Here is a 26,106-nt window from a genome sequence, read left to right as displayed (position 1 = left end):
CACACACACACACACACACATATCACAGACAGAGACACAAACAGGGCTCAGCACACACAGCTCAGAGAGAGAGAGAGGAGAGACTCAAGAGAGAGAGACTCCGAGACAGACAGAGAGAGACTTAGAGATTTGCTCAGAGTGAGGGAGAGAGAGATTTACTCAGCGAGAGAGAGGGAGAGCAAGTGCAGGCTGATCACAGTGTGAAGGACAGCGACAGTATAACCCTGTTGGAGGTTTGCCATTAGTACTGTAGCCAATGTGTATGTGTTGAAGACCCATTAACCACAGTTTCCTTATTTGCAATATTGTCAGGTTTGCGAGGAGTGTGGTTATCGAGCTCTCCACTGTACTTACTGTAGGTGGGACCTGAGGGGAGAGGGAGAGACATTAATGTTCCTGTGCACAATTGTCAAAGTGGTTTTGTTCATAATAGTAATCCATGCATTTAATATAGTGCATCATCATGTCGTTGAGACGTCTCAAAGCACTTCACAGATTATATTGTAAAGTAAATTGACTCTGTATTTTGTTGGTAAAACCGGCAGCCAATTCCACACAGCAGTGTCCCCCAAACAGTCGTGGATTAAAGTGACACAATTTATTATTTTTTTAAAAAGGAATTATTGTTACCCTGGAAAAGCAATTTGCTAATCGACTAACAACCAGGTTCCTACTTTACTTACTTACTAAAGATCAGACTTATGCAAGCGCAATGTGAGGAGAGGGCAGGTAAGGGGGGAAATGGAGGCAAGATGAGGTGAGGGGGTAAGAAGTGGCGAGTACCTTGAAGAGGAAGCAGGCGATGGGGAGGTGGGAGTACTGCTTGCGGTATTGGCCTCGGGATTTCTGCATGAGGAACACCATGACAATCGATGTCTTGGCTCTGGGGTCCACATCGTCCTCCTTCAGAGTGAAGAGATACTGTGGGTTCATCCAGAACGTATCTGCGGCGAGAGGAACATAGGAATTAGAAGCAGGAGCAGGCCATTCAGTCCTTCGAACCTGCCCCGCCATTCAATAAGATCGTGGCTGATCTTGTAACCTAACTCCATCTGCACGCCTTATCCCCATATCACTTAATCCCTCTATCCTTTAGAAATCTATCAATCTCAGTCTTAAATATGTTCAAGGACTGAGCATCTACAGCCTTCTGGGGTAGAGAATTCCATAAATTCACTACCCTCTGAGTGAAGAAATGTTTCCTCAACTCTGTTTAAAAAGGCTGACCCTTAATCTTAAGACTGTGACCCCTAGTTATACATTCTCCTACCAGGGGAAACAGTCTCACACTGTCTACTCTGTCAAGCCCCATAAGAATCTTATATGTTTCTGTAAGATCACCCCTAATTCTTCTATATTCTAGAGAGTATAGGCCTAGTTTACTCAACGTAACCTCATAGGTTGAGAGGTGGCACTGGCACTTACTGGGGCAGGGAATCCTCCCATTCATCTCCTGTTAACCCTGCAAGCCAAAGCTCTAACAGGTAGGGTGGTCCTAGCTGGACAAGCAGTGGGAAAGCTTGCCAGACAGCGATATCAATGGCAAGCTAATGTGGTTTTAGCTGTTTACACTCCAGCAGTTACCCCAACGCACACTCTGGGGTCCCCATGCTTGGCTCTTGCCAAACTTGCACCTAATACTTTCCAGAATTAGGTAAGCAGGATGTGTCTCTCTGGGGACAGAGTGCAACAATAGCGGAGTTGTGAATTAGTTGTATTTTGTGTATGGTGGACCTGGGGAGACCAGCGAGCAGAGCATTGGAATAGTCCAGCCGGGAAGTGACGAAGGCGTAAACGAGGGGTTTCGGCTGCTTTTGTTGTGAGGTACAGACGGATGCGGATAATGTGGCAGAGGTGGAAAAAAGCGGTCCTGGTCAGGGAACGGATGTGGGGTAGAAAGGAAAGCTAGGGATCAAACCTGACACTTAAGTTGCACACAGGTTCGGTGAATTTGAGGGATAGCCCGGGGAGGCTAAGGAGTTCAGACCCACAGGAGAGAAGATGTTGAGGGGAGCAGCCAATTGCGCACAGCAGTGTCCTACAAACAGCTGTGGATTGAGTGACCAAATATTTATTTATATGAAGAGATTATTACCCCCGGAAAGCGATCGCCAATCGACTAACAACTGGGTTCCTACGTACTGCTAGGTAAACAGAAGCGTGCGGAGTAAGGAAACTTGCCTAAGGTTTCACCCTGAACAGGAATCAAAACTGCATCTTCTCAATTGCGAGGTGAGTGCTCTAACCACTACACTGCAGGACTTACCCTTGTACCTCATTTTGCCGCCAGCGGTCACACCTTTCACCCACTTTTCCTGGTGGCAGGCATAGTGCCATTGCAAATGACTTTGGTCAATCATGAAATCAGGATTAGGACTACAGAACACAAGTCTTTTGAAGTTAGCCATGAAGTCCTTCAACGCCATCCTGTGGAGATCAGTGCACACCGCATGTCACTGCAAGATCTGAAATCCCCACTCAATACGCCTGTCAGTACAGCGTCACTGACCCTGAACCTCCTCGCCCCCCAGCCCAGCCCCATTATTATAATTAATCATTATTAATTACAATAATCTTGCATTTGCATTTGATATAGCACCTAATCACGTCATTGAGACACGTCTCAAAGTGCTTCACAGCATATATTGAAAAGTGGATTAACTGTATATATTGTGGGCAAATCGTGGCAGCTAATTGTGCACAGTAGTGTCCACAAACAGTCATGGATTGAGTGACCACATTTTTTTTGGAGGGATTATTACCCACGGAAAGCGAACCTCCAATCCACTAACAACTGGGTTCTACTTGCTGCTAGGTAAAGAGAAGCGTGTGGAATAAGAAAACATATATAAGGTTTTGGCCTGCCCAGGAATTGAACGTGTAATTATAATGAATCATTATGAATTATTTTTCCCTCTCTGGTTTGTGTGATACCACTCTTCGTTTGGTAACTGTGAGAAATCTGTGGGTGTACAGAGCAGCAAGGAAAAATCTACTTTTCAAGCTTAGAAATCAAAAGGCGCCAATCATTTTACAGTAATTGCTGGAAATTAGCAGCAACTGACTGAATAACTGAGATTGAATAACAACTATCCTTGAGAGCAGGATATGGAAGGGAAAAGGGAGAGGCAATGGCTATCACCAATGGAAAGTGATGAGGCTGATCCCCAGTGTTAGCCACAGAAGAGAGGTATGCTGATTCTAGTGTTAGAGACAGAGGAGAGCAGCGAGGCTGATCCCAGTGTTAGAGACAGAGGAGAGCAGTGAGGCTGATTCTAGTGTTAGAGACAGAGGAGAGCAGCGAGGCTGATCCCAGTGTTAGAGACAGAGGAGAGCAGTGAGGCTGATTCTAGTGTTAGAGACAGAGGAGAGCAGTGAGGCTGATCCCAGTGTTATGGACAGAGGAGAGCGACAAGGCTGATCCCAGTGTTAGAGGCAGAGGAGAGCAGTGAGGCTGATCCCAGTGTTAGGGACAGAGGAGAGCGAGAAGACTGATCCCAGTGTTAGAGACAGAGGAGAGCGACAAGGCTGATCCAGTGTTAGAGACAGGGGAGAGCAGTGAGGCTGATCCCAGTATTAGAGACAGAGGAGAGCAGTGAGGCTGATCCCAGTGTTAGAGGCAGAGGAGAGCAGCGAGGCTGATCCCAGTGTTAGAGACAGAGGAGAGCAGTGAGGCTGATCCCAGTGTTAGGGACAGAGGAGAGCAGCGAGGCTGATCCCAGTGTTAGAGGCAGAGGAGAGCAGCGAGGCTGATCCCAGTGTTAGAGACAGAGGAGAGCAGTGAGGCTGATCCCAGTGTTAGAGACAGAGGAGAGCAGCGAGGCTGATCCCAGTGTTAGAGACAGAGGAGAGCAGCGAGGCTGATCCCAGTGTTAGAGACAGAGGAGAGCAACAAGGCTGATCCCCAATTAATATGATGCAGGATTCCAATTTCATACCAGAATTCCCCGTCGTTACGATTCAGAAGAAGCCTCTTCTTCACTTTAGGGTCAACAATGTCCCACTCCTTTGAGCTGAGGAGGGAACAAGAATAAGAATTCGTATTACATTCAATACTCCGCTATCCACAAAATCCAGTTAATTCAAAACCGATACTCACCCGCACTAAACTCCATCCCCCCATCACACCAGGTCTAGCCAGACTCCACTGACCCCCTATTACCGAACGGATCGATTTCAAGATCCTTGCACTCGTCTTCAAATCCCTTGAGGCCTCAACTACTCTTCCCAGTAACCCATTGTTAATTATACTCTGCATTACAGAAAACAACAACAACAACTTGCCTTTACACAGCGCTCTTCCCGAAGGGCAATGTATCAAACCCGCTTAACAATGGCAGAACCTGATCCCGAGGGTGGGGGGAGGGAGGAGATAACTGTAAGCACGGTTGAAAAGGGAGGTCTTAAGTTGTGTTCTAAAAAAGGGGAAAGAGGTGGCACGGAGGAGGGATTGGGGAAGAGAGTTCCAAAGCTTCTGAACGTAATGGCTGAAGCACAGCTGCTGATGGTGGGGCGGAGGGGATGAGAGACAAGCAGGAGGCCAGAAGACTGACTCAATGTCGATATTCCAGAAATTCCTTTCCCCCTACCTCCTCTTCCTCCTTTCCTCCCCCTCCTCTTAACCCACTCCCCTCCCCGGAGGATGTGTGTGAAAACCTTGTACTTACTTATCACTCCAAGATCCGTTCCACTCTGCATTTCCCCACGGGTTCCTCACTCGAACCAGTTGCTCTTTTTGATTCTTGGTCAACACCTACAGTGACCAATAATAATAATAATAATCCTTGCATTTAATATAGCACCCTATCACATCTTTGAGACATCTCAAAGCGCTTCACTGTAAAGTGGATTGACTGTGTTTTGTGGGCAGGAGGGGAGTGGGATTTGAGTGGAGGGTTGGAGGCAGACGAGAAGCGAAGCCAGCCCAATGGATTTATCAACTTTCTTTACCTCCTTGATGCCTGTGACAGTGTAAGCATGGGTCAGCAACAGCCCGTTGGGTAATTTAAACTCAAGTTTCTGTTGTGGAAAGAGTACAGAGTCAAAGGTTAATAGGTTCAATGAAAAATAATCACAAAAATAATTTTCGAATTTCATGCAGCATACTTTGGATGAGACATTAAACTGACCGAGTGACCACATTTTGTTTTGAGGGATTATGACCCCCGAAAGCGATGCGCCAATTGACCAACAAACGATTTTCTACTTACAGCTAGGTAAGAGGAGTAAGAAAACTTGCCTAAGGTTTCGCCACGCCCAGGAATCGAACCCGGGTCCTCTCGCTTGTGAGGCGAGCGCGCTAACTACTACTACGCTACAGAACTCCAAACTCCAGATATGATATGGCCTGATCAGATTTTACTAGAAATTGTGACTGATCTCTGGAATAATGACCCCGGATGGAGTGCTGCAGCCCATGAACAGCCGTTGATTGTCAGCTTTCTGCATCCACTGCCAGAGGTTGTCGGGTGCTTTTGCCAGTTCGATATCGATCAGTATTCCTCCCGTGAAGTCCACCAGCGCCTCCGAAATTTGCCCCATGTGCAGATCTGCATATGATCCTTGGAGCCTAGAACATGCATGAGGCCTTGGTTAATTTCTCGGGAACTCTTCCCCCATCATCCCACCCACTCCCACTGGTGTCAGCCTGGCCTTTTGGTGACTCAGTCTCTCTTGTCACTCAATCAGGGTTCAAGCCCCAAATCTGAGCTCACAGTCTAAACTCATGCTCTGATACTATGCTGGGGGTGAGTGCTGCATTGTCAGAGGTCCCGTACTTGAGATGAAATGTTAGATTGAGGTCCCATCTGTGTGCTGTTATGGTTAAATAATAATGCTAATACTTGCATTTGATATAACACCTTATAACGTTGTTAAGAGGTTTCAAAGCCCTTCACAGGATATCATAGAATCATAGAATATTACAGCACAGAAGGAGGCGATTCGGCTCATCATGCCTGTGCCGGCTCTTTGGAAGAGCTACCCAATCAGTCCCACTCCCCCGCTCTTTCCCCATATCCTTACAAATTTTTCCTCTTCAAGTACCTATCTAATTCATTTTGAAAGTTGTATTGAATCTCTTTCCTCCACCCTTTCAGGCGGTCCATCCTAGATCGTAACAACTGTGTAAAAAGAATTTTCTTCATCTCCCCTCTGGTTCATTTGCCAATAATCTTAAATCTATGTCCCCTGGTTACCAATCCACTTGCCAGTGGAAACAGTTTCTCCTTTATCTACTCTATCAATAACCCTCATAATTTTGAACATTTCAATTAAATCTCCCCGTAACCTTCTCTGCTCTAAGGAGAACAATTCCAGATTCTCTAGTCTCCCCACATAACTGATACCATTCTGGTAATTCTTCTCTGCACTCTCTCCAAGACCTTGATAGCTTTCCTAAAGTATGGTGCCCAGAATTGTGCTCCAGCTGAGGCCGAACTCAGTGACTTATAAAGGTTTAGCAGAACTTCCTTGCTTTTGTACTCTATACCTCTACTTATAAAGCGAACTATCCCATATGGTTTTTTAACAGCTCTAACAATCTGTCTTGCCACCTTTGGATTTGAACGTAAGACAAAGGCTGGATTCAGTCCTTACTTGGCATAGGCTTTCTCTAGCAGTGCACACCAGAACTCGTTCTTGTCACTTGAGTGGACAAAAATCAGATTACCCCTCTCATCGGTCGGAAGCTGATCATCAACCACAACATCAGTCCAGTCCCCGAAATGCCAAAACTGGAAGAGAGAGACGGAGATTGTGATCAGAGATGGTACATCCAACTCCTCTCCTCACACCATTCGCTCGGCCGAATCAGGCCTCCTGCATGTCCCTTGACCCCCTCCACTCCCCTATCGGTGGCCATGCTTCCAGTCACTATGTCCCGAAACCCTGGAACTAAATTTGTTCACTCAAACCACTATTTGTGGGACACTGCTGTATGCAATTGGCTGCTGCGTTTCGCCCACAAAATATACAGTCAATTCACTTCACAGTATATTCTGTGAAGTGCTTATCAACTACGTAGTAAGAGGCTATACTGAAAGCAAGGATTATTATAGGATTATTATTAGAATTCTTTGCATCAATCCCTCCATCTCACCATCTCCCCCCTCTGCCACCTTGTCCTCTTGGATCTCTTTGCCACGTTCAACACAGTCGACCACTCCATCCTCCTCCATCGGTTATCCTCCCTCATCTATCTTAGTGGGACTGCACTCGTATGATTCGAGTCCTACATAGTTCGCCTCCATTTCATCTCAGCAAATGGTTCTCCTCCCGCCCCCGCCCGGTCACCTGCTCCATTCTTGGCCCTCTTTTTTTCCTTATCTATATGCTTCCACTGAACAATATCATCCGCAGACAAGGGGTAAACTTCCACATGCATGCTGATAACACACAAATCTACTTTGCCTCCTCCAGTACCAAGTCCATGTCCACCGATGTTCTATCAGCTTGTCTGGCAGACATCAAGGCCTGGCTGAGTTTAAACTTCCTGCAGCTGAATATGGGCAAGATGGAAGCCGTACTCCTTGGCTCCCATCAACGTCTTCACTCCTGTGGATCTAAACTCCTCAACCTTCCTGGGCTCTCCCTCAGACTCACCAATCCAGAAGGCATACGACAAGGTGCCACATAAAAGGCTGTTGCATAAGATTAGAGCCCATGGAATTAAAGGCAATATATTAGCATGGATTGGAGAGTGGCTAACAGGAATAAAACAGCGTAGGGATAAACGGGTCCTTCTCAGATTGGCAGGATGTAACTGGTGGAGTGCCACAAGGATCAGTGCTTGTGCCTCAATTATTTACAGTCTATATCAATGATTTAGATGAGGAAATAGAACTTAACATATCTAAATTCACGGATGATATGAAGATAGGTGGGAGAGTAAGCTGTGAGGATGACACATGAAGAATGCAAAGGGAAATAGACAGGCTAGGTGAGTGGGCAAGAAGGTGGCAGATAGAGTATAACGTGGGGAAGTATGAAGTTCTTCACCTAGGCAGTAAAAATAGAAAAGCAGATTATTTTCTAGAGGGAGAGAGACTAGGTGGTGTTAGTGTTCAGAGGGATTTGGGTGTCCTTGTATACCAGTCACAAAAAGTTAGTATGCAGATACAGCAAGCAACTAGGAAGGCTAATGCTATGTTGGCATTCGTTGCAAAAGAGTTAGAATACAAGAGTAGGGAAGTCTTGCTGCAGTTGTATAAGACCTTGGTGAGACCGCACCTAGAATATTGTATGCAGTTTTGGTCTCCTTATTTAAGAAAGGACAAACTCGCCTTAGAGCAGGTGTAGCGTAGATTCACTAGGTTGGTTCCTGGGATGAGGGGGTTGACCTATGAGGAGAGGTTGAGTGCACTAGGCCTATATTCTCTAGAATATAGAAGAATTAGAGGTGATCTTATAGAAACCTATAAGATTCTTAAGGGTCGTGACAGGATAGATGCTGGGAAACTGTTTCCGCCGGTTAGAGAATCTAAAACTAGGGGTCATAATCTCAAGATTAAGGGTCAGCCTTTTCGAACTGAGTTGAGGAAACATTTCTTCACTCAGAGGGTAGTGAATTTGTGGAATTCTCTACCCCAGAAGGCTGTGGATGCTCAGTCCTTGAACATATTCAAGACTGAGGTTGATAGATTGCTAAAGGATAGAGGGATTAAGGGATATGGGGATAGGGCAGGTAAAAGGAATTAGGTTAGAAGATCAGCCATGATCATACTAAATGGCGGGGCAGGCTTGAGGTGCTGAATGGCCCACTCCTGCTCCTATGTCTTATGGTTATGGCAACCTAGGCATCCGGTTCAACCCACAACTGTCCTTCCTTCCCCACATCTGGTCCCTGACCAGGACCGCTTTCTTCCACTGATCCTTGTGGCACTCCACATTGCCTGCTTCCGACCGTACCTTACCCCAAATGCAGCCGAAACCCTCATGCGTGTGTTTGTCACCTCCCGCCTGTTAGTATGATCATGGCTGATCTTCTAACCTAATTCCTTTTACCCGCCCTATCCCCATATCCCTTAATCCCTCTATCCTTTAGCAATCTATCAACCTCAGTCTTGAATATGTTCAAGGACTGAGCATCCACAGCCTTGGAGTCCTGTAGCTCAGTGGTTAGAGCACTCGCTTTGCAAGCGAGAGACCTGAGTTCAACTCCAGGCAGGGCGAAACCTTGGGCAAGTTTCCTTACTCCACACGCCTAATAATAATCCCTCCAAAACCAATAATAAATTGGTCATTTTCAATCTACGACTGTTTGTGGGACATTGCTGTGCGCAATTGGCTGCCGTGTTCGCCCACAAATATACAGTCAGTTCACTTTACAGTATATTCTGTGAAGCGCTTTGGGTCGTCCTCCCGACGTGAAAAGTGCTATATCAAATGCCAGGATTATTATTATTATTTTATTATTATTATTACTCCAACGTGCTTCTCGACAGTCTCCCCACCTCCACCATTCAAAAGATCCAGCTCATTCAAAACTCTGCTGCTCGCATACTGACGCGAACCAAACTCCGTACCCCCATCTCACCAGTTCTGGCCAGGTTTCACTGGCTCCCCATCACCGAACGGATCGGCTTCAAGATCCTCACTCTCGTGTTCAAATCCATTCACTCCCTGGCACCTCCCTACCTCTCCGCCCTCCTCACTCCCCACTCCACCACCCGGCGCCTCTGCTTGACTGGCACCGGGCTTCTGCTCATCCCTCACACCCTCCGCACCACCATCGGAGGTCGTGCTTTCAGCCACTACACCCCAAAACTCTGGAACACTCTCTCTCAATCCCTCTGCCTTGCCCCCTCTCTCCCCTCTTTCAAGTTCCGCCTGAAGACTTTCCTGTTCGACAGTACTTACAGCCACCTCCCCCTTCCCCCGGCTCGGAGTCAGGCTCTGCCACTGTTAAGCGCTCTGAGACGCTACCCTGTGTGGAGGGTGCTACATAAGTGCAAATTGTTGTTGCTATTGTTGATACAGGCCAGTGTCCCCACACCTCTTACAGAACACCATCCTAATAAAATTTAATTTGGTTTTGGTCAACTGGGCGTCTGACACAAACGGAAAACCCATCATCCAAACCAGACTGAGAGTTTCATGTATGTTACCTTCACATAGAAATTCCCATCTCTGGTACGGAGTGCAACTCTCTCCAGGGTAGGTCACACCCTGCTTACCTCACTCCAGAGAGTGTTACTAATAATCCTTGCTATCGGGACTAATATTTGACATAGAGCCTGATCAAGTCATTGAGCCGTCTCAAAGCGCTTCACAGAACTTACTGTAAACTGGGTGAAATGTGGCCAATTGTGTACAGCAGTGTCTCACAAACATTGAATTGAACCCGGGACCTTTTGCTTGCGAGCAAGCGCTCTAACCAATACGCAACGGGTCTCCATAAGGCACAAGTTGGCCAGAGCCAAGGTTTGGGGCATCCCAGAGTGTGCATTGGGTCCTCTGCTGGAGTCCAACCAGCTAAAACCATTTGCCATGAAAGGCATTTACATAGCCAGCAATGCTCCAGATAAAAGTTGTTGCATTGCGCAAATTAGTTTGCCTACAAATAAACAGTCACTACACCTTACAGCATATAGTGTAAAGCAATCTGAAATTTTTTCCTGCCGTGAAAGTCACTGTATCAAATGTAAAGATTATTATTATTATCTTTTTTTTAGTTTCTAAAAAGAAATCTATGGGAAACCGACTTCAAAAAATGTAAGATTTGTTTAAGAATCTGCCAAATTCTGGCCTCTCTTAAGAACTACATAAATAGTTTAAATGTAAATACATATCAAATTTCTCCCTACCAAGCCCGCCCACCCCCACCCCTTGCCCATGAGAGCAAGCCTGAATCTACATCATAATAATCCTTGCATTTAATACAGCGCCTTACCAGATCATTAAAAATGTCAACAAACCCTAAGGGAATAAAAGCTTCCAAATGTGTCAGGGTGACACCTGAATCATTTGAATGTTGTACAAAAAAATAGGTGGAGTCCTTTAACCTTTGCAGAATTAGTTTCCACCTGAAGCAGAATTAAATGAATGTTCGAAGTTTCATAAGCCCCATGGCACTTGTTCAACAACGTTCACCTCCATTCCCTTCTCTCCCTTTATCCGTTTATTCCCATCGCTCAGAACAACATGGCTTTGAGGCCCACGTCAGGACTTTGAACTCTCAGCCAAGAGAGGTGGAGCACTGCATTATTGGAGGTGCCATCTTTCTGAACGGATGTTTAACCGAGGTCCTCTCTGTCTGTTCAGGGGCACATTAAAGATTCCATCACGCTAAAACAAAATAAGGAGTTTCTCCCTTTCTCCTGCCGATCCCCCCACCAACTCACAAACACCATCCCTCCCCCACTAACCCAACCCCCACCACCGACAACCCCCAACCCAGCCACTAACGCACCCCACCTTGAGGATGTCTCAAAGAGCTTCACGGTGCTTGGCTGGTTACTGAGCCTGATCAATGTTCATCCTGACTGTCCCCAGTGCAGACCTCTGTGAGGACCATCCCTGACTGTTCTGTCTCTAGTGCAGAGCTCTATGAGCATCACCCTGACTGTTACCAGTGCAGGGTTCTGTGAGGATCACCCCTGAGTGGCCCCAGTGCGGAGCTCTGTGAGGATCCTGATCAATAAGCCACTGATACTGACCCGGAAATGGAAGATTCCACAGTAATTTTGTTGACAACTTTGATTGGATGGAACCACTTGTGAAAACATGTTCTCGTTCATCGTCAATGCTCCTAGAGCAGCCAGGAACCAGCAATCTCCTGAAAAAGAGGGAGATAACAACATTTATTTAGCACCCCTCATGCAGGAGAGAGAGAGAGTGAGGGGGGGGGGGGGTGAGGAGGAAGAGAGAGAGGGGGTGAGAGAGAGATGGGGGGAGAGAGAGAGAGAGGTGGGGAGTGTAGGGAGAGAGAAAGAGAGAGAGAGCGATAAAGGGGGAGAGAGAAAGAGATGGAGGAGGAAAGAAAGAGAGAAGAAGAGTCTTGAGATATCCCTTGAAGGAGACAAGCAAGTGAGGGAGTGAGGTGAAGGGACTGTGAGATGGAATTCTAAAGGATGGAGGCAGAGAGGCTGAAAGCCCGACTGCCAATGGTGTGGCGGGAAGGGCGAGGTTTATGGAGCAGCCCAGAGCCTGCTGAGTGGGGGAGCAGTCTGCAGGCGTTTACTCCACACGGGATTCGCTTTGCGTGGGGTGGGGGAGGTAGAGGGGGGTCTACCTCGGGCCTGAGCTGCCAGAGGGGGCACGTATGACAATGGAATGTCAGTATTAAGCTGAATTTATTTAACTGATCGCTGAGGCCAGGACCCAGGGCCTCAAGGAGACGCAAAACAGAGAATGATAATAATAATCCTTGCATTTAATATAGCGCCTTATCAGGTTGTTGTGACATATCAAAGTGGTTCACAGGATACACTGTAAAATGCAGCTACTGTGTATTTTGTGGGCGAAACACACCATCCCAATTGTGCACAGCAATGTCCCACAAACAGCTATGGAGTGATAGACCAAGAGAGAAACTCCCATCTCTTTTCCAATACTACCACGGTATCTTCAACATGCTTTTTAAATGTTTTTAAAATGTCAGAGACCAGGCTCCATTGGCTCCCCATTCCCCAATGGATTGAATTCAAGATCCTCTTCCTTGCCTTTAACTGCCTCATGGTCTTGCTCCAACACTACTGCTGCTACCTCCTCAAACCGTACAGACCCAGCCTCTCCTTTCTTTGCTCAGTGAGCTTCGTGTCCAACACCCTGTCCCCAACCACCAGACTTTTAGCTATTCTATCCCAGCTCTCTGGAATTCCATCCTGGAGTCCCTTTCACACCTTCCCTCACCTCGTTCAAGGTATGGCTCCAAACGTACTTCTTTGACTGTGCCTTTGGTCATTTTCCCTTTCTCCCCCACGCCCCTGGCCCCCACCCCCAGCTCGGTTGCCCAGCCAGAATTCTAAGCACTTTGGGAGGTGAAAGACGCTGTATTAATGTAAATTGTATTATATTGAAACATCTTTCTTGGTGTGGTGGAGAACCCGATTTTCAAACGCAAACCAGGCCGTGAGGTTCCTGGGTTTATTGGAATGAAAATGGAGCATTATCTCTCCATTAGCCCCACCCCCTTCAGATTCCCCTCCATCAAAGCGCATTGAGACATCTAGAAGACATGAAAAGCGCTATATCAAATGCAAGGATTATTATTATTATCTTTCAGGAGTGGGGTCTAAAGAATTGTAAGGCTTACAAAATAAACCTATCCAAATCTAAAGTGAGGGCGTTGGCCCTTTAAGATGCCAGTAATATTGGTAGATTGAAAACTTCGCAATTAACACTTGTGAACTTGGTAGCAATTAGGTAAATCTTCTTTAATCACAGTCTAATTGTGTCTCAAACTGGAACAATGATTTCCCGTATTACATCGCTCATTCCCACCTAGAGGTCCCGAGGCTCTGATCACAAATGATACATTCCCCCACCTCGATCCGAGACTTAGTCATCTTCTTTGAAGCCCCTGGGGCTGATTCAATCAATTTTTTTTAAAAATCCTTGCATTTGAAATAGCAAATGCATGAGACATGTCGTCGAGACGTCTCAAAGCGCTTCACTGAATGTACTGTAAAATAGATTGTTTATTTTGTGGACAAAACACGGCAGCCAATTGTGCACAGCAGTGTCCCGCAAACAGCTGTGGATTCAGTCACCAAATTATTTCTTCTTGTTTTGCGGTGTAGGGATCATCCTCGATGCTCTCTTCTGTTCTGCAGGGTGTCACGGTGACTGGTCTGCGAGCAGTTTTCGGGGTGGGGTCTGACCAGCTCTGGATGGCCTGAGTGCCACGGGGTCTTTAAAGTCCACCTGAATGGGCAGACCTTGGACAACCCCGGGCTTCATTTTACAACCGAGTTCGAAGAAAGTCTGTGCGGAACAAGTCTTCAAAATTAAGACTGGATTTAAGAATTGTCTAAACTCTGCACACTGTGCAATGCTAAAAGAAATCCGAGTCTCAAAACCAGGTGGTCTATTTCCCCCTCCTCACCTTCTCCTCCCCCCACCCACAAGATCTTACCTACTCGTCCCTGGCAAAGATCAAAGCGACTGACTCCTTCCACATAAAACTGAGGATTTGGATGGATTTCCTGCAAAAGGAGAAAAGAAAATGGCTGAATCCCGAGAAGATGGGTCATAGTCCAAAGGTTAACATTGATGACCCCCCTTTCCCGACCCCCCCCACAACCCCATTCCCAAACACCTGCAAGAGAGGTTCCTGTAAAGGCTTTCCCAGTGTTACATGGATAAGCTGTGGATGAGTAACCAAATTTTTTTTTTGGGGGGGATGGAGGGATTATTATTCTGGAAAGCGATCTAACAATCGATTAACAACTGTGTTCCTACTTACTGCTAGGTAAGCAGATGTGTGGAGTAAGGACATTTGCCTAAGGTTTTCCCCCACTGGGAATTGATGGGAATAATGGGAGCATCGTGCATCAGCCTGACTCATCCGATAATACTCTCACCTCCGATTCGGAAGGTTGTGGCTTCAGGCACATGTCAACCTTTTCAACTCACACTGGTGTGTTGTATTACCAGAGGTGCCGTCTTCTTGAATGAGAGGTTAAACCAAGATCTTCTCTCCCTGTTCAAGTGGATGTTAAAGATCCCATGGCACTACTTAAAAAGTGAAGGGAATTTCTCCGAGCTGGAGTCCTGTAGCTCAGTGGTTAGAGCACTCGCTTTGCAAGCGAGAGACCTGAGTTCAATTCCAGGCAGAGGGCGAAACCTTGGGCAAGTTTCCTTACTCCACACACCTAATAATAATCCCTCCAAAACCAAAAACAATAATAAATTGGTCATTTTCAATCTACGACTGTTTGTGGGACACTGCTGTCCGCAATTGGCTGCCGCGTTCGCCCACAAATATACAGTCAATTCACTTTACAGTGTGTTCTGTGAAGCGCTTTGGGACGTCCTCCCGACGTGAAAAGCGCTATATCAAATGCAAGGATTATTATTATTATTATTATGCTAACAAACACACAGTCACTACACCTCATTGCACTACATTATATCTTCTGAAGCACTTTCCAGCGTTCTCCTAACATGAAAGGCGTTGTATCATGCGTATTATTATTATTATAATAACACTCCATTCGTGGCCTGACCACAGCTGGACTCAGTAATAAGAATAATCCTTGCATTTGTTATAGCGCTTATCACGTCATTGAGACATCTCAAAGCGCTTCACAGGACACAGAGTAAAGTAGATTGATTGTGCATTTTGTGTGCAAAACGCGGCAGCCAATTGCGCACAGCAGTGTCCCACAAACAGTTGTGGACCGGGACTGGTCGGAACTGGGACGGGATGGGACTGGGTCAGTAGCTTTGTATTTTGCCAGGGATGAGTAGGTAAGATCTTGTGGGTGGGGGGAGTAATCAAATTCGCTCTACAGAGACTGGCCTCCTCCTTGTCCCCCGAGTCCTCCGCTTCACCATCGGCGGCCGTGCCTTCAGCCACTATGCCCCGAGGCTTTGGAACTCCCTTCCTCACTCCCTTCGCCTCGACCCCTCTCTTCCCACTTTCAAGTCTCGGCTGAAGACCTTTTGGTTGGTCACCTTCCCCCCCCCCCTCCCTCTGGCTCGGTCCCGGGATCCGTTACTGTAAAGCGTTCTGAGACGCAGTCCGGCGTGGAGGGCGCTATATAAATCCAAGTTGTTGATGTTGGATTGAGTGACCAAATTATTATTATTATTGCTATTATTTTTGAAAGGATTATTACCCCCAGGAATTGAACCTCTCGCTTGCGAGGCCGGTGTCCTAACCACTATGCTACGGGACTCCAGTATTCCAGTTGTGACCGTTTGGAGTCCTGTAGCTCAGTGGTTAGAGCACTCGCTTTGCAAGCGAGAGACCTGAGTTCAATTCCAGGCCGAGCGAAACCTTGGCCAAGTTTCCTTACTCCACACACCTAATAATAATCCCTCCAAAACCAAAAACAATAATAAATTGGTAATTTTCAATCCACAACTATTTGTGGGACATTGCTGTGCGGAATTGGCTGCCGCGTTCGCCCACAAATATACAGTCAATTCACTTTACAGTGTGTTCTGTGAAGCGCTTTGGGACTTCCTCCTGACGTGAAAAGCGCTATATCAAATGCAAGGATTATTATTATTATTATTATTGATCGTTTGATCTTAACATTTTAGGATCTGAAATCATTTTAGGATCTGAGCCAAGCATCTTGTTTTTTTGTTTATTCATGCTCATGCTACTGTGATTGGTGAGCAATGAGTCAACTAACACGTCTATATCTTTTCCCGCTTCCTGCATGACAAGTTCTAACCTGTTCATATTATGAAAGAAAAGTAATCCTTACATTTTATACAGCGCCTCTAATATCAAGAACATGTCAAAAATATTTCACAAAATGCATTTGTAAGTGAACACGGCATCCAGTTTTACATCCAGTAAACAGTTGTAGATTGAGCAATCAGATTAACTGGAACATTTATCATAATGATATAATAATCCCTGGATAACACTTTATCACGTCAGCAAGTCTACTCAATACACTTCACCAGATTTAATGTAAAGTTTTTTTGGTTAGCCCAGATGTCTAACACATACAACACAATACAAAATTACATTTGGATAGTGCCTTTTACGTCGGGAGGATGTCCCAAGGCGTACTGGAAACACTGTATTATTATTATTATTTCTCCCCTTCCCGGGAGCGGAGTCAGGAGAGCGCAGGGCGTAGCCGAGCCGAGGCCTTGCTGTGTATAAAGCTGTGTATAAAGCACAGCCAGGTGAGGAGCCACTCAGTCGGGAGGCAGGAGCTGAGGTAAGTGACGGGATGGGGTGGACGCCATTCACAAAGTGACATTGGGAGTGACGTCACAGTTAAAAAACAGAAACAACAACAACAACAACAACAACGGTCTGGCAGCCGCTGCCACTGCCATCCCGGCCATGACCTGGGAGGCTGAGCCTGAGGGCTGATGCCGTCCCGCTGATCGCTTGCTCCCGGTCTCTGCGTGCGCGTCTTGGCTGCCGCCCCGACCCTCCGCCTCCACTTTCACTCTAAATGTCTCTCCTTCCAACCCCCTCTATCCGCTACTCCCCCTCTGTCATTCTCTCCCACCGCCCTCCCCACCTTCTCTCTCTCCTCGACCCCATCACCACTTCCCTCTGCTCCAGCCTGGGCATCCTCCGCCGGACCCACCGTGGCTCCCGGCACTCGCTGTCCCAGACCAGCAACCCCACATGTCCCATCATTCACTCCCTCTGCTCAAACCGCCTCCTTAAGGCAAACCCAACTTCCCCCTTCCTCATACGTACCCTCCCCAACTCTCCACTCGCACCACTCTCTACAACCCTCTCTCTCGTACACCCGAAAATCCTCTCGCATCACTCTCTCCTCCCTCCAGCAAACCCATCCGTATTTCCCTCCAAAAAGTCTGTTCCCTCTCAAATAAAGCCCTCACCATCCACGACCTCATCCTGGATGAGCACTTTGGCATTCTTGGGCTCACCGAAACCTGGCTTTCCCCCAATGACCCCATCCCCCTAGTGGAAGCCTCCCTTCCACCACACCCCCCATCCAAACCAGCGTGGCTGCGGGGTGGTCCTCATTTCCAAAGCCTCCCTTGGTCTTAGCCCCTACTCCTCTGGCTGCTTCCCCTCCTTCGAGCACCTTATCCTCTTCCATCCCTCTCTCCCATTGAAAATCCTCCTTGTCTACTGCCCCCCCCTAAGCCCCCCGGCTCCTTCCACACAGACATCTCTCCTCTCTTCCCTGTCCCTCTGTTCTGAGCGCCTGCTCATAATGAGCGATTTCAACCTCCACCTAAACTCCCCTTGCGATACTTCTGCCGACTTCACTGCCCTCCTCTCCTCCCTAAACCTCACCCTTCATATAAATTCACCGCCCACAGCCATGGTCATGCCCTTGATCTCGTTATCTCCCATGGCCTTGACATTTCCGACCTCAGCATAGTGGACAAGGCCATTTCGGAGCAGTTCCTCATCTCCTTCTCCTCTCACAACCCTCTCTCCTCCACCAAGCTCTCAACAATCCTCTACCGGCCATGGAAAAGGCTACCCCCTGAGACCCTCTTAAAGGCCCTCGCATCATCAAACATCTTATCTCTCTGGCCTTCCACCCACGGAGATCCTGAAGCAACCGTCCAGCTACTCCATGATCACCTCTCCTCCACCTTCAACTCCCTCGTCCCCCTTAAATCCAGGACCACCTCCAAACCCACCCGATCCCCCTGGTACAACAACCATCTCCGCTGCCTAAAAACCCAAACCCGGCTGCTCGAACGCAGATGGCGGAAAGCTGGACTGACAGTCCACCGCCAACTGTGGCTCGAGTATCTCCACAGCTACCGCCGTTCTTTGACATGCGCAAAAACGGCCTTGTACGCCAACATCATCTTGGAGGCTAAACACAACCCTAAAATCATTTTTCCACCACCCACTACCTCCTCCGTGGCCCCCTCCGGCCTCCTCAATCTGCATATCAAATGCCAAGTGCGAGGAGGTCATGGACTTCTTTTCATCTAAAATTCACAACATCCGCCAGGCAGCCTCATCCACCTGCCCCTTGTCACCCACCACCACCCCCTCTCTGTCCCTCTCACTCTCCCCATCATCTGCTCCTACCACCACCCCCATTCTACATTCCTTCCTACCCATCTCTCCCTCCTCCCTCTCACCCACTATCACCACCATGAAACCCACCACCTGCTGCCTCGACACCCTCGCCACCAACTTGCTGGTCACCCAGCTCCCTGTCCACTACTGGGTGACGTCATCAACCAGTCATCTCCCCGGGATCAGTCCCTGCCCCCCTCAAAACTGCTGTCATCACCCACCTTCTCAAAAAACCTTCCCTAGATTCCTCAAACCCCAGCCACTACCGCCCTATTTCTAACCTGCCCTTCCTCACAAAAGTCCTAAAACCCGTTGTTGCCAATCAACTTCGCGCACACCTTTCCTCCCACTCCCTCTTCGAACCCCTCCAGTCCGGTTTCCGCCCTGCCCACAGTACAGAGACTGCGCTTGTGAAAGTCACAAACGACATCCTCTCTATCTGTGACCAGAGCTCCCTCTGCCTCCTTGTCCTCCTGGACCTCTCCGCCGCGTTCGACACAGTCGATCACGCCATCCTCCTCCACCGCCTTTCTTCCGTCATCCACCTCAGTGGGACCGCACTCGCCTGGTTCAAGTCCTACCTCACAAACCGCCAGCAGTACATTTGCACAAATGGCTTCTCCTCCCGCTCTCACCCGGTTACCTGCGGGTACCCCAAGGATCCATCCTTGGCCCCCTCTTTCTGATCTATATGCTCCCTCTTGGAGATGTCATCCGCAGACATGGGGAACATTTCCACATATATGCGGACGACACCCAACTCTATTTTTCCACCTCCCTTTACGACCCCCAGTTCCCTGATGTTCTGTCAGTCTGCCTGTCACCTCAGGGGCTGGATGAGCACAAATTTCCTTCAGCTGAACGTTGACAAGACGGAAGCCATACTCTTTGGCTTTCGTCAACATCTAAAATCTCATGGCTCTCACCACCTCAACCTGCCCGACCTCCCCCTAAAACTCTCCGAACCTGTACGCAACCGCGGCGTCAGGTTCGACCCCCAATTATCCTTCCTCCCCCACATCCAGTCCCTCACCAGCACCGCCTTCTTCCACCTCCAACGTATGACCCGTCTCCGCCAATACCTCTCCCCAAAAGCCACTGAAACCCTGGTCCAAGCCGTTGTCACCTCTCGGCTGGACTATTCTAACACCCTCCTCGCTGGTCTCCCATCCACTACCATCCATAAAATCCAGATCTTTCAAAACTCTGCCGCCCGCATTCTCATCCACACCAAACTCCGCTCCCCGATTACCCCAGTCATTGCCAGACTGCACTGGCTGCCTGTCACAGAGAGGATCGACTTCAAGATCCTCACCCGTGTATTCAAATCCCTCCACTCCTCTGCACCTCTCTACCTCTCTGACCTCCTCTCTCCTCAAAACAGTACCCGTTGCCTTCGCTCCACCAGGTCTGGCCTCCTCCTTGTCCCCCGAGTCCTCCACTCCACCCTCAGCGGCCGTGCCTTCAGCCACTGTGCCCCAAGGCTCTGGAACTCCCTTCCTCACTCCCTTTGCCTCGCCCCCTCTCTTCCCATTTTCAGGTCTCTGCTGAAGACCTTTCTCTTCGACTGCACCTTTGGTCACCTTCCCCCACTTCCCCCTGGCTCGGCGCCGGGATCCTTTATTGTAAAGCGCTCTGAGACGCCGTCTGGCGTGGAGGGGCACTATATAAATCAAAGTTGTTGTTGTTGTTGGGTTACACTTGTTTGGTAAGACAAGAATTTTAGACTTTGCTAAATCACCACTGGTGCCAATTTTTGACTTAATTAGATACATTATCATCCTACATAATATACTCCTTGCCTTCGAGCATCCAATTGTAAATAATACATGCATACTGCTCTCAGCCAATTTCCTTCCTCATCTTGGTGCCAACAAAAACATGGTCCAACCCGGACTAACACACACGGAAAAAAAATGAGTCTCCAAACCCAACCAACAAAAACTTGCAACCCCTCACCCCTCGACACTGCAAGTCCCAGACAGTGCAGAGCACGACAGCAAGTCTTTATGGTCGTCCAGCCAAATACATTTTTCTTCCCAGAGTCTGAAGGTTTTGCATTCGAACCCCACATCAGGACTGAGCTCAGGATCTAGGCCAGCGATTAGTGGCCAAACTTTTTGCGGTCGGCCAACCAGATAATTTTTTCTTTATTGAAGTTTTCTCCATCTAGGCTGCGCCATGGATATTGTGGCTCGGGAGCTACTGGATTCAAGCTATTGATTTGGCATGGACCTGCCCTCACTGAGGCGGGTGTTCAGTGGGCCACTTCTAGATAATAATAATAATTCTTGCACTTGATATGGCGCCTTACTAGATGCCACTGGTTGGTGACCACTGTCCTAATGGGTAAGGTGGTCCTAACTAGAAAGTAGTGGGAAAGCTTGCCAGACAGTGCTATCAATAGCAAGCTGTGTTACTATGTACTGCTGGTTAGACTCCAGCAGTATACCAATGTACACGTTGGGGTTTCCCAAGCCTTGGGTCTTGCCAACCTGTGTCTAGTACTTTCTGGAATAAAGTAAGCAGGATGCATCACTCCAGGGACAGAGTGCGCATTCTATTCCAATACACAGGGATTTCCAAGCGTAGGTGGGATGCATGGAATTGCAAGCATGGTGATGGGTTTTCGCACGTGTCAGACACACGGGTGGTCCAAAAAAAAATGAACAGGCAGGCGGGTCAATGTCTCGTCCAAATTTTAATTTATCTGGTACGGAGCCCGTGCTCTCCATCCTGACCCTTAAATCCTGGAGAGTTTAGTTAAAAAGCTTGACAAAGGAAGATCAGAATCGAACCATTCCTCTGTGACAGGATGGCTCATCGGCAGGACTTTTAGGGGCAGATCAGTCACTGGGGGCAAGGAGTCATCAGGTGCAGGTTGGCTGGAGCCTGTGCTTGGGGGAGTGTGTGCAGAGTGAGATGCGGTGGGCTGGGGGGTAGGGAAGCAAAGGATATTGTGAACGCAGAAGGCAAAAGCTCACAGACACCCCTCTTAATGGGAAACCAATTGAGAAAGGAACCTGGAACACGAGCGATACAACTACTGAGTCAGGCTCAGACTTGTTTGGCTTCATCCCTTTTGCAAACATGAGCATTCTTGCCTACAGCCCTCACCAACCTATTAAATAAACTTACACTTCAGCATATTTCCTCTTTGTCTGCCCGTTTCTGCCAGTATTGTGTCCCAGCCAACAATCTGCCAAATAATTAATCATCAACTCCATGGCCCTTTTGTTAGTCATTGCTGTGCGCACAGTTCGCCTGTCCAGCTAGGAGCACCCTACCCACTTGGCCTTTGGCTTGCAGGGTTAACAGGAGCGTTTCTTGTTCTGACTTGTGAAGTATTTAAGTGTGAGGGTGATGTTCTGGATATAGCTAATGAGGGAACTGCGACCTGGGAGAGAGGGGGCTGAGGTATTGATTGACCTGTTCTCGACATAAGCCAGCGAAAACCAAACACCTTACAAACTCCCAATGCGAATTTAAAAAAATCTAATCCTTACATTTGTCATAGTGTCTTTCACATCAGGAAGACGTCTCAAAGCTCTTCACAGGATTGACTGTAAAGTACAGTGAGTGTGTATTCTATCCAGCCGGACATCTCAGGAACATATAACCGGGAAAGGGTTGCCAACTCCGAGGTGCAAACAAAAAAATGGCCACTGACTGATAAAGCGCCCCCTCATCGAGTATGCCACGGCCATTCCCACAAAGTTCACTGGGTGCCTCCGTCATCATGTGACACCTCTGGATTTTGTGGGCGAAATGTGGCAGCCAGTTGCACACAGCAGTGTCCCACAAACAGTTAATAATAATAATAATAATAATCCTTGCATTTGATATAGCGCTTTTCACGTCGGGAGGACATCCCAAAGCGCTTCACAGAACACACTGTAAAGTGAATTGACTGTGTATTTGTGGGCGAACGCGGCAGCCAATTGTGCACAGCAGTGTCCCACAAACAGTCGTGGATTGAAAATGACCAATTTATTATTGTTTTTGGAGGGATTATTATTAGGCGTGTGGAGTAAGGAAACTTGCCCAAGGTTTCGCCCTGTCTGGAATTGAACTCAGGTCTTTCGCTTGCAAAGCGAGTGCTCTAACCACTGAGCTACAGGACTCTGTGGATTGAGTGTCCACATTTCTTTTTAGAAGGGATTATTACCCCAGAAAGCGATCCACCAATCGACAAACAACTGGGTTCCTACTTACTGCTGGATAAACAGCAGGGCTTGGTGCCCAAAATGAAGCACCTCACTCGATTGAGACTTTTGGTCACATTGAAGTTGTTGTGATCAAAAGGTTCGATCAACCAAGTGTCACAGTGAACGTCACAGTGGCATGAATGTTGGTGGGAGTCAGGTAATAACAATAACAATGATAATGATAACAGTAGTAATCCTTGCATTTGATGTAGCACCTTTTCACATGTTGAGACATCTCAAAGTGCTTCACAGAATACAATGCAAAGTAAATTGATTGTGTATTTTGTGGGTGACAGGTCTCAACATAAATACCTTTACAGTCAAAGAAGATTCCCTAAATAGGCTCTATACAAGGGCTCTTTGTTCTTTCACTGTATATGTATAATTATATAGGGGGACATGGGGCGGTGGGAGAAAGGAAATTTTGAACATTCACTTTCTCGTCATCTGAAGACCTTTCCCAAACCACAAACACGTATTGCTGTATTCACTCCCGGCTTCAAGTACCCCCGGCTCCCGCTGCTGGCTCTCTCTTCCTCATTCTCTCTCTCTCTCTCGCTCAATGAGCAAGGCAGGAAAAACAAAGATAACCTGCCAAGTGATGACTCTAGACTTGTCACCCCTGGGCTTTAATCGCTCTGGTGTGCTATGCCGTGCTGGTTGAAGGGCGCTATGAAAATGCAAGCGGCTTATGTTGTGGTGGTGGTTGTTGTTGTAGAGTCCAACAATCTTCCTGCTAAATTTGTCATTCAGCCATTCAGCGTGTCACTTGGAGCAGTGGTATCACTCTCGCCTCTGAGTCAGGGTTCAAGCCCCACATCAGGACTAGAATCACATAGTCTAAACTGATTCTCCAGTGTTGTGCTGGATCGGGGGGGGGGCTTGCATTGTTGGGGGTTCCGATGGGATGTTAAACCGAGGTCCCATCTGCCTGTTCACCCCCAAAATTCAGTCACACCACTTTATACACTACTTTCGCCCACAAAATATGCAATCAATTCACTATACAGTATATTCTATGAAGCGCTTTGAGATGTCTCAACAACCTGATAAGGCACTATATCAAATGCAAGGACAGAAATTACAAAGGACAAATTATTATTATTTATTTATACTTGGAGATGTCTTGACAACATGAAAAGGAGCTATAATCAGGTTATTGTTAGGTGGATATTAAAGATTGCATCACATTATTCGAAAAGAGAAGGGAGTTTCTCTCTTCCAGTATTTTGGCCGACAATTCCCCCAAATAAAATTAGTATTCACTTTATGGCTGTTTGTGGGATGCTACTGTGTGCATATTAGCTGCTGCAATCACCTATAATACACAATATTCGGCTTAAACTCTGCCTGAACAGGCAGACGGGATCTTGGCTTGGTTAGCTGCTCTTTAAAATCAGATTACTCACATACAGACGCGGAGAGAGAGAGATTGTTTGTGTACGTATACACACACATACCGATATACACAGACATGTACAGATGCAATCACATAGACACATACAGAGTCACGCACATATTCACACACATGGTCACACACAGACACAATCTCACACACACAGTTATATATACACACACACACACACAGTCTCTCCCCCACCCCCCCCCCCCCCGCCCACCAATAACTGATTCTTTTCATGGAACTACAGAACATCACACACACAAACAGATTTCTCAGATCAGCAAATCTGTGTGGCATTTTTGTCCTCCAGAGCCATCTGCTTTAATCCTGCTCTCTTTCCATCACTGTCTCTCCCTCTCTCCCTGTCACTCTTCATTGTTCCCCTCACACCCTCTTATTTCCAGCCAAATTCCCTTCAGAAGGGAGACTTTCCAAATTCCACCCTCTGTAAAGAAATTGTCTCACACTCTCTCTCCCCTATGATCCCGTCTCAACAACAAATAACATTTATACAGTGCCCTTCACATCAGGAGGACGTCCCAAGGCGCTGGACAGTCAGAGATTTGGACCTGAGCTGGGGTGGAGGGTGGAGGGCAGGGGTAGGAGGGTGATCGAAGGCGCTTGCCTTGAAACAGAGTCTTGGACTTTCCCATGGCTGGCTTTAGCCAGACTGGATACTTACATAGGGTCTCTTCCATTTGACCACCTGCACGTCAGACAACCTAATGGAGTTCAAATCTGCTGGGAATGTCTCATCCTGGAAGTTGTTGTGAATACACTGCTCCCGTAGGGAGTAGTAGTCTTGATCCCTGAACTTCCTGGGATTCACGAGGGACCCGACTTTTTCACCATCAAACGATGCTCCTGATTCTTTCCTCTCCATCCTCTGCTCCCTCCTCTCTTCACTCCTAGAGAAAAGCATATTGATTATCCTTAGTCCTTCTGGTTCTTTAGCCAATTATCTTAAATCTGTATCCTCTGGTTACCCACCCACCAGTGGAAAGTTTCTCCTTGTATATTTTTTTAAAATCCCTCATAATTTTGAACACCTATTAAATCTCTTCTCGATCTTCTGTGCTCTAAGGAGAACATTCCCAGCCTCTCTAGTCTCTGCACATAATTCAAGTCCCTCATTCTGGTAAATCCCTAATTTATTATTAGCCACCCGCTTGGATACAAGGAGACTTGTGGGGTAGTTTGATCTCTGGGAGGTAATTGAGGCAGAGATTAAAATCAATAGTGAAATAAACACTTTTAGGGAATGTTGCCTGCTCTCTCACGCGACTCCAGACACCAGTTTTGTGGCAGCTACGTACATGGTCAGCCTCACAACCGTCAATCTGTTTTCTAAGGGAAAGTTAAGAATTGTGGAACCTTTATAAGTTGGCCTTCCAAAAAGCTTCAGGCATGTAATTTATACACAAACACACCCACGCACTAGACCTTTAAAACCAATGACACATCCCTTCTTGCATAATATCTGCTTCCGTCAGTCACTTGATCGTTTTTTTAAGTTTACTTTAAATTTATTGGTGAAAAAATTATTTTATCTGAGCTTACCCATCAAAGAAGGATCATTATCATCCTTGAATTCTGTAGCGCCCTGAAGCAGTCCCGTAGCCTATTGGTTTGCACGCTCACCTCGCAAGTGAGAAGACCTCAGTTTGATTCCCGACAGGGCGAAACCACAGTCAAGTTTCTAAAGAAACTCCAGATCCCTCTGTTTACCAAGCAGTAAGTAAGAACCCAATTGTTTGTCGATTGGTTTCCGGGGATAATAATCCGTCCCCCAAAAATATGGTCACTCTATTCACCACTGTTTGTGC

General features: G+C 47.2%; 1 protein-coding gene across 1 annotated transcript in view; it reads right to left on the bottom strand.

The window, feature by feature from the left end:
* LOC103181711 (calpain-14) overlaps positions 1–25,681 on the bottom strand; it is a 28,396-nt gene extending 2,715 nt beyond the window's left edge. Inside the window, exons 1-12 of the mRNA XM_007898369.1 lie at positions 25,597–25,681; positions 24,963–25,188; positions 14,078–14,147; positions 11,658–11,776; positions 6,598–6,734; positions 5,395–5,569; positions 4,951–5,019; positions 4,668–4,753; positions 3,939–4,013; positions 2,267–2,427; positions 784–944; positions 355–366 (exon numbers count right to left, since the gene is read on the bottom strand). Coding sequence (XP_007896560.1) covers positions 355–366; positions 784–944; positions 2,267–2,427; positions 3,939–4,013; positions 4,668–4,753; positions 4,951–5,019; positions 5,395–5,569; positions 6,598–6,734; positions 11,658–11,776; positions 14,078–14,147; positions 24,963–25,188; positions 25,597–25,598 — 1,293 coding nt within the window. The 5' untranslated portion in view covers positions 25,599–25,681. The remainder of the gene's footprint in view (positions 1–354; positions 367–783; positions 945–2,266; positions 2,428–3,938; positions 4,014–4,667; positions 4,754–4,950; positions 5,020–5,394; positions 5,570–6,597; positions 6,735–11,657; positions 11,777–14,077; positions 14,148–24,962; positions 25,189–25,596) is intronic.
* Between the last annotated feature and the right edge of the window lie 425 nt (positions 25,682–26,106).

This window comes from Callorhinchus milii, unplaced genomic scaffold, assembly GCF_018977255.1.
Source record: "Callorhinchus milii isolate IMCB2004 unplaced genomic scaffold, IMCB_Cmil_1.0 Scaffold3, whole genome shotgun sequence".
Lineage (NCBI taxonomy): Eukaryota > Metazoa > Chordata > Chondrichthyes > Chimaeriformes > Callorhinchidae > Callorhinchus > Callorhinchus milii.
Note: the sequence above shows the minus strand (reverse complement) of the source record. Positions and strands in the feature narration are given on the sequence as shown.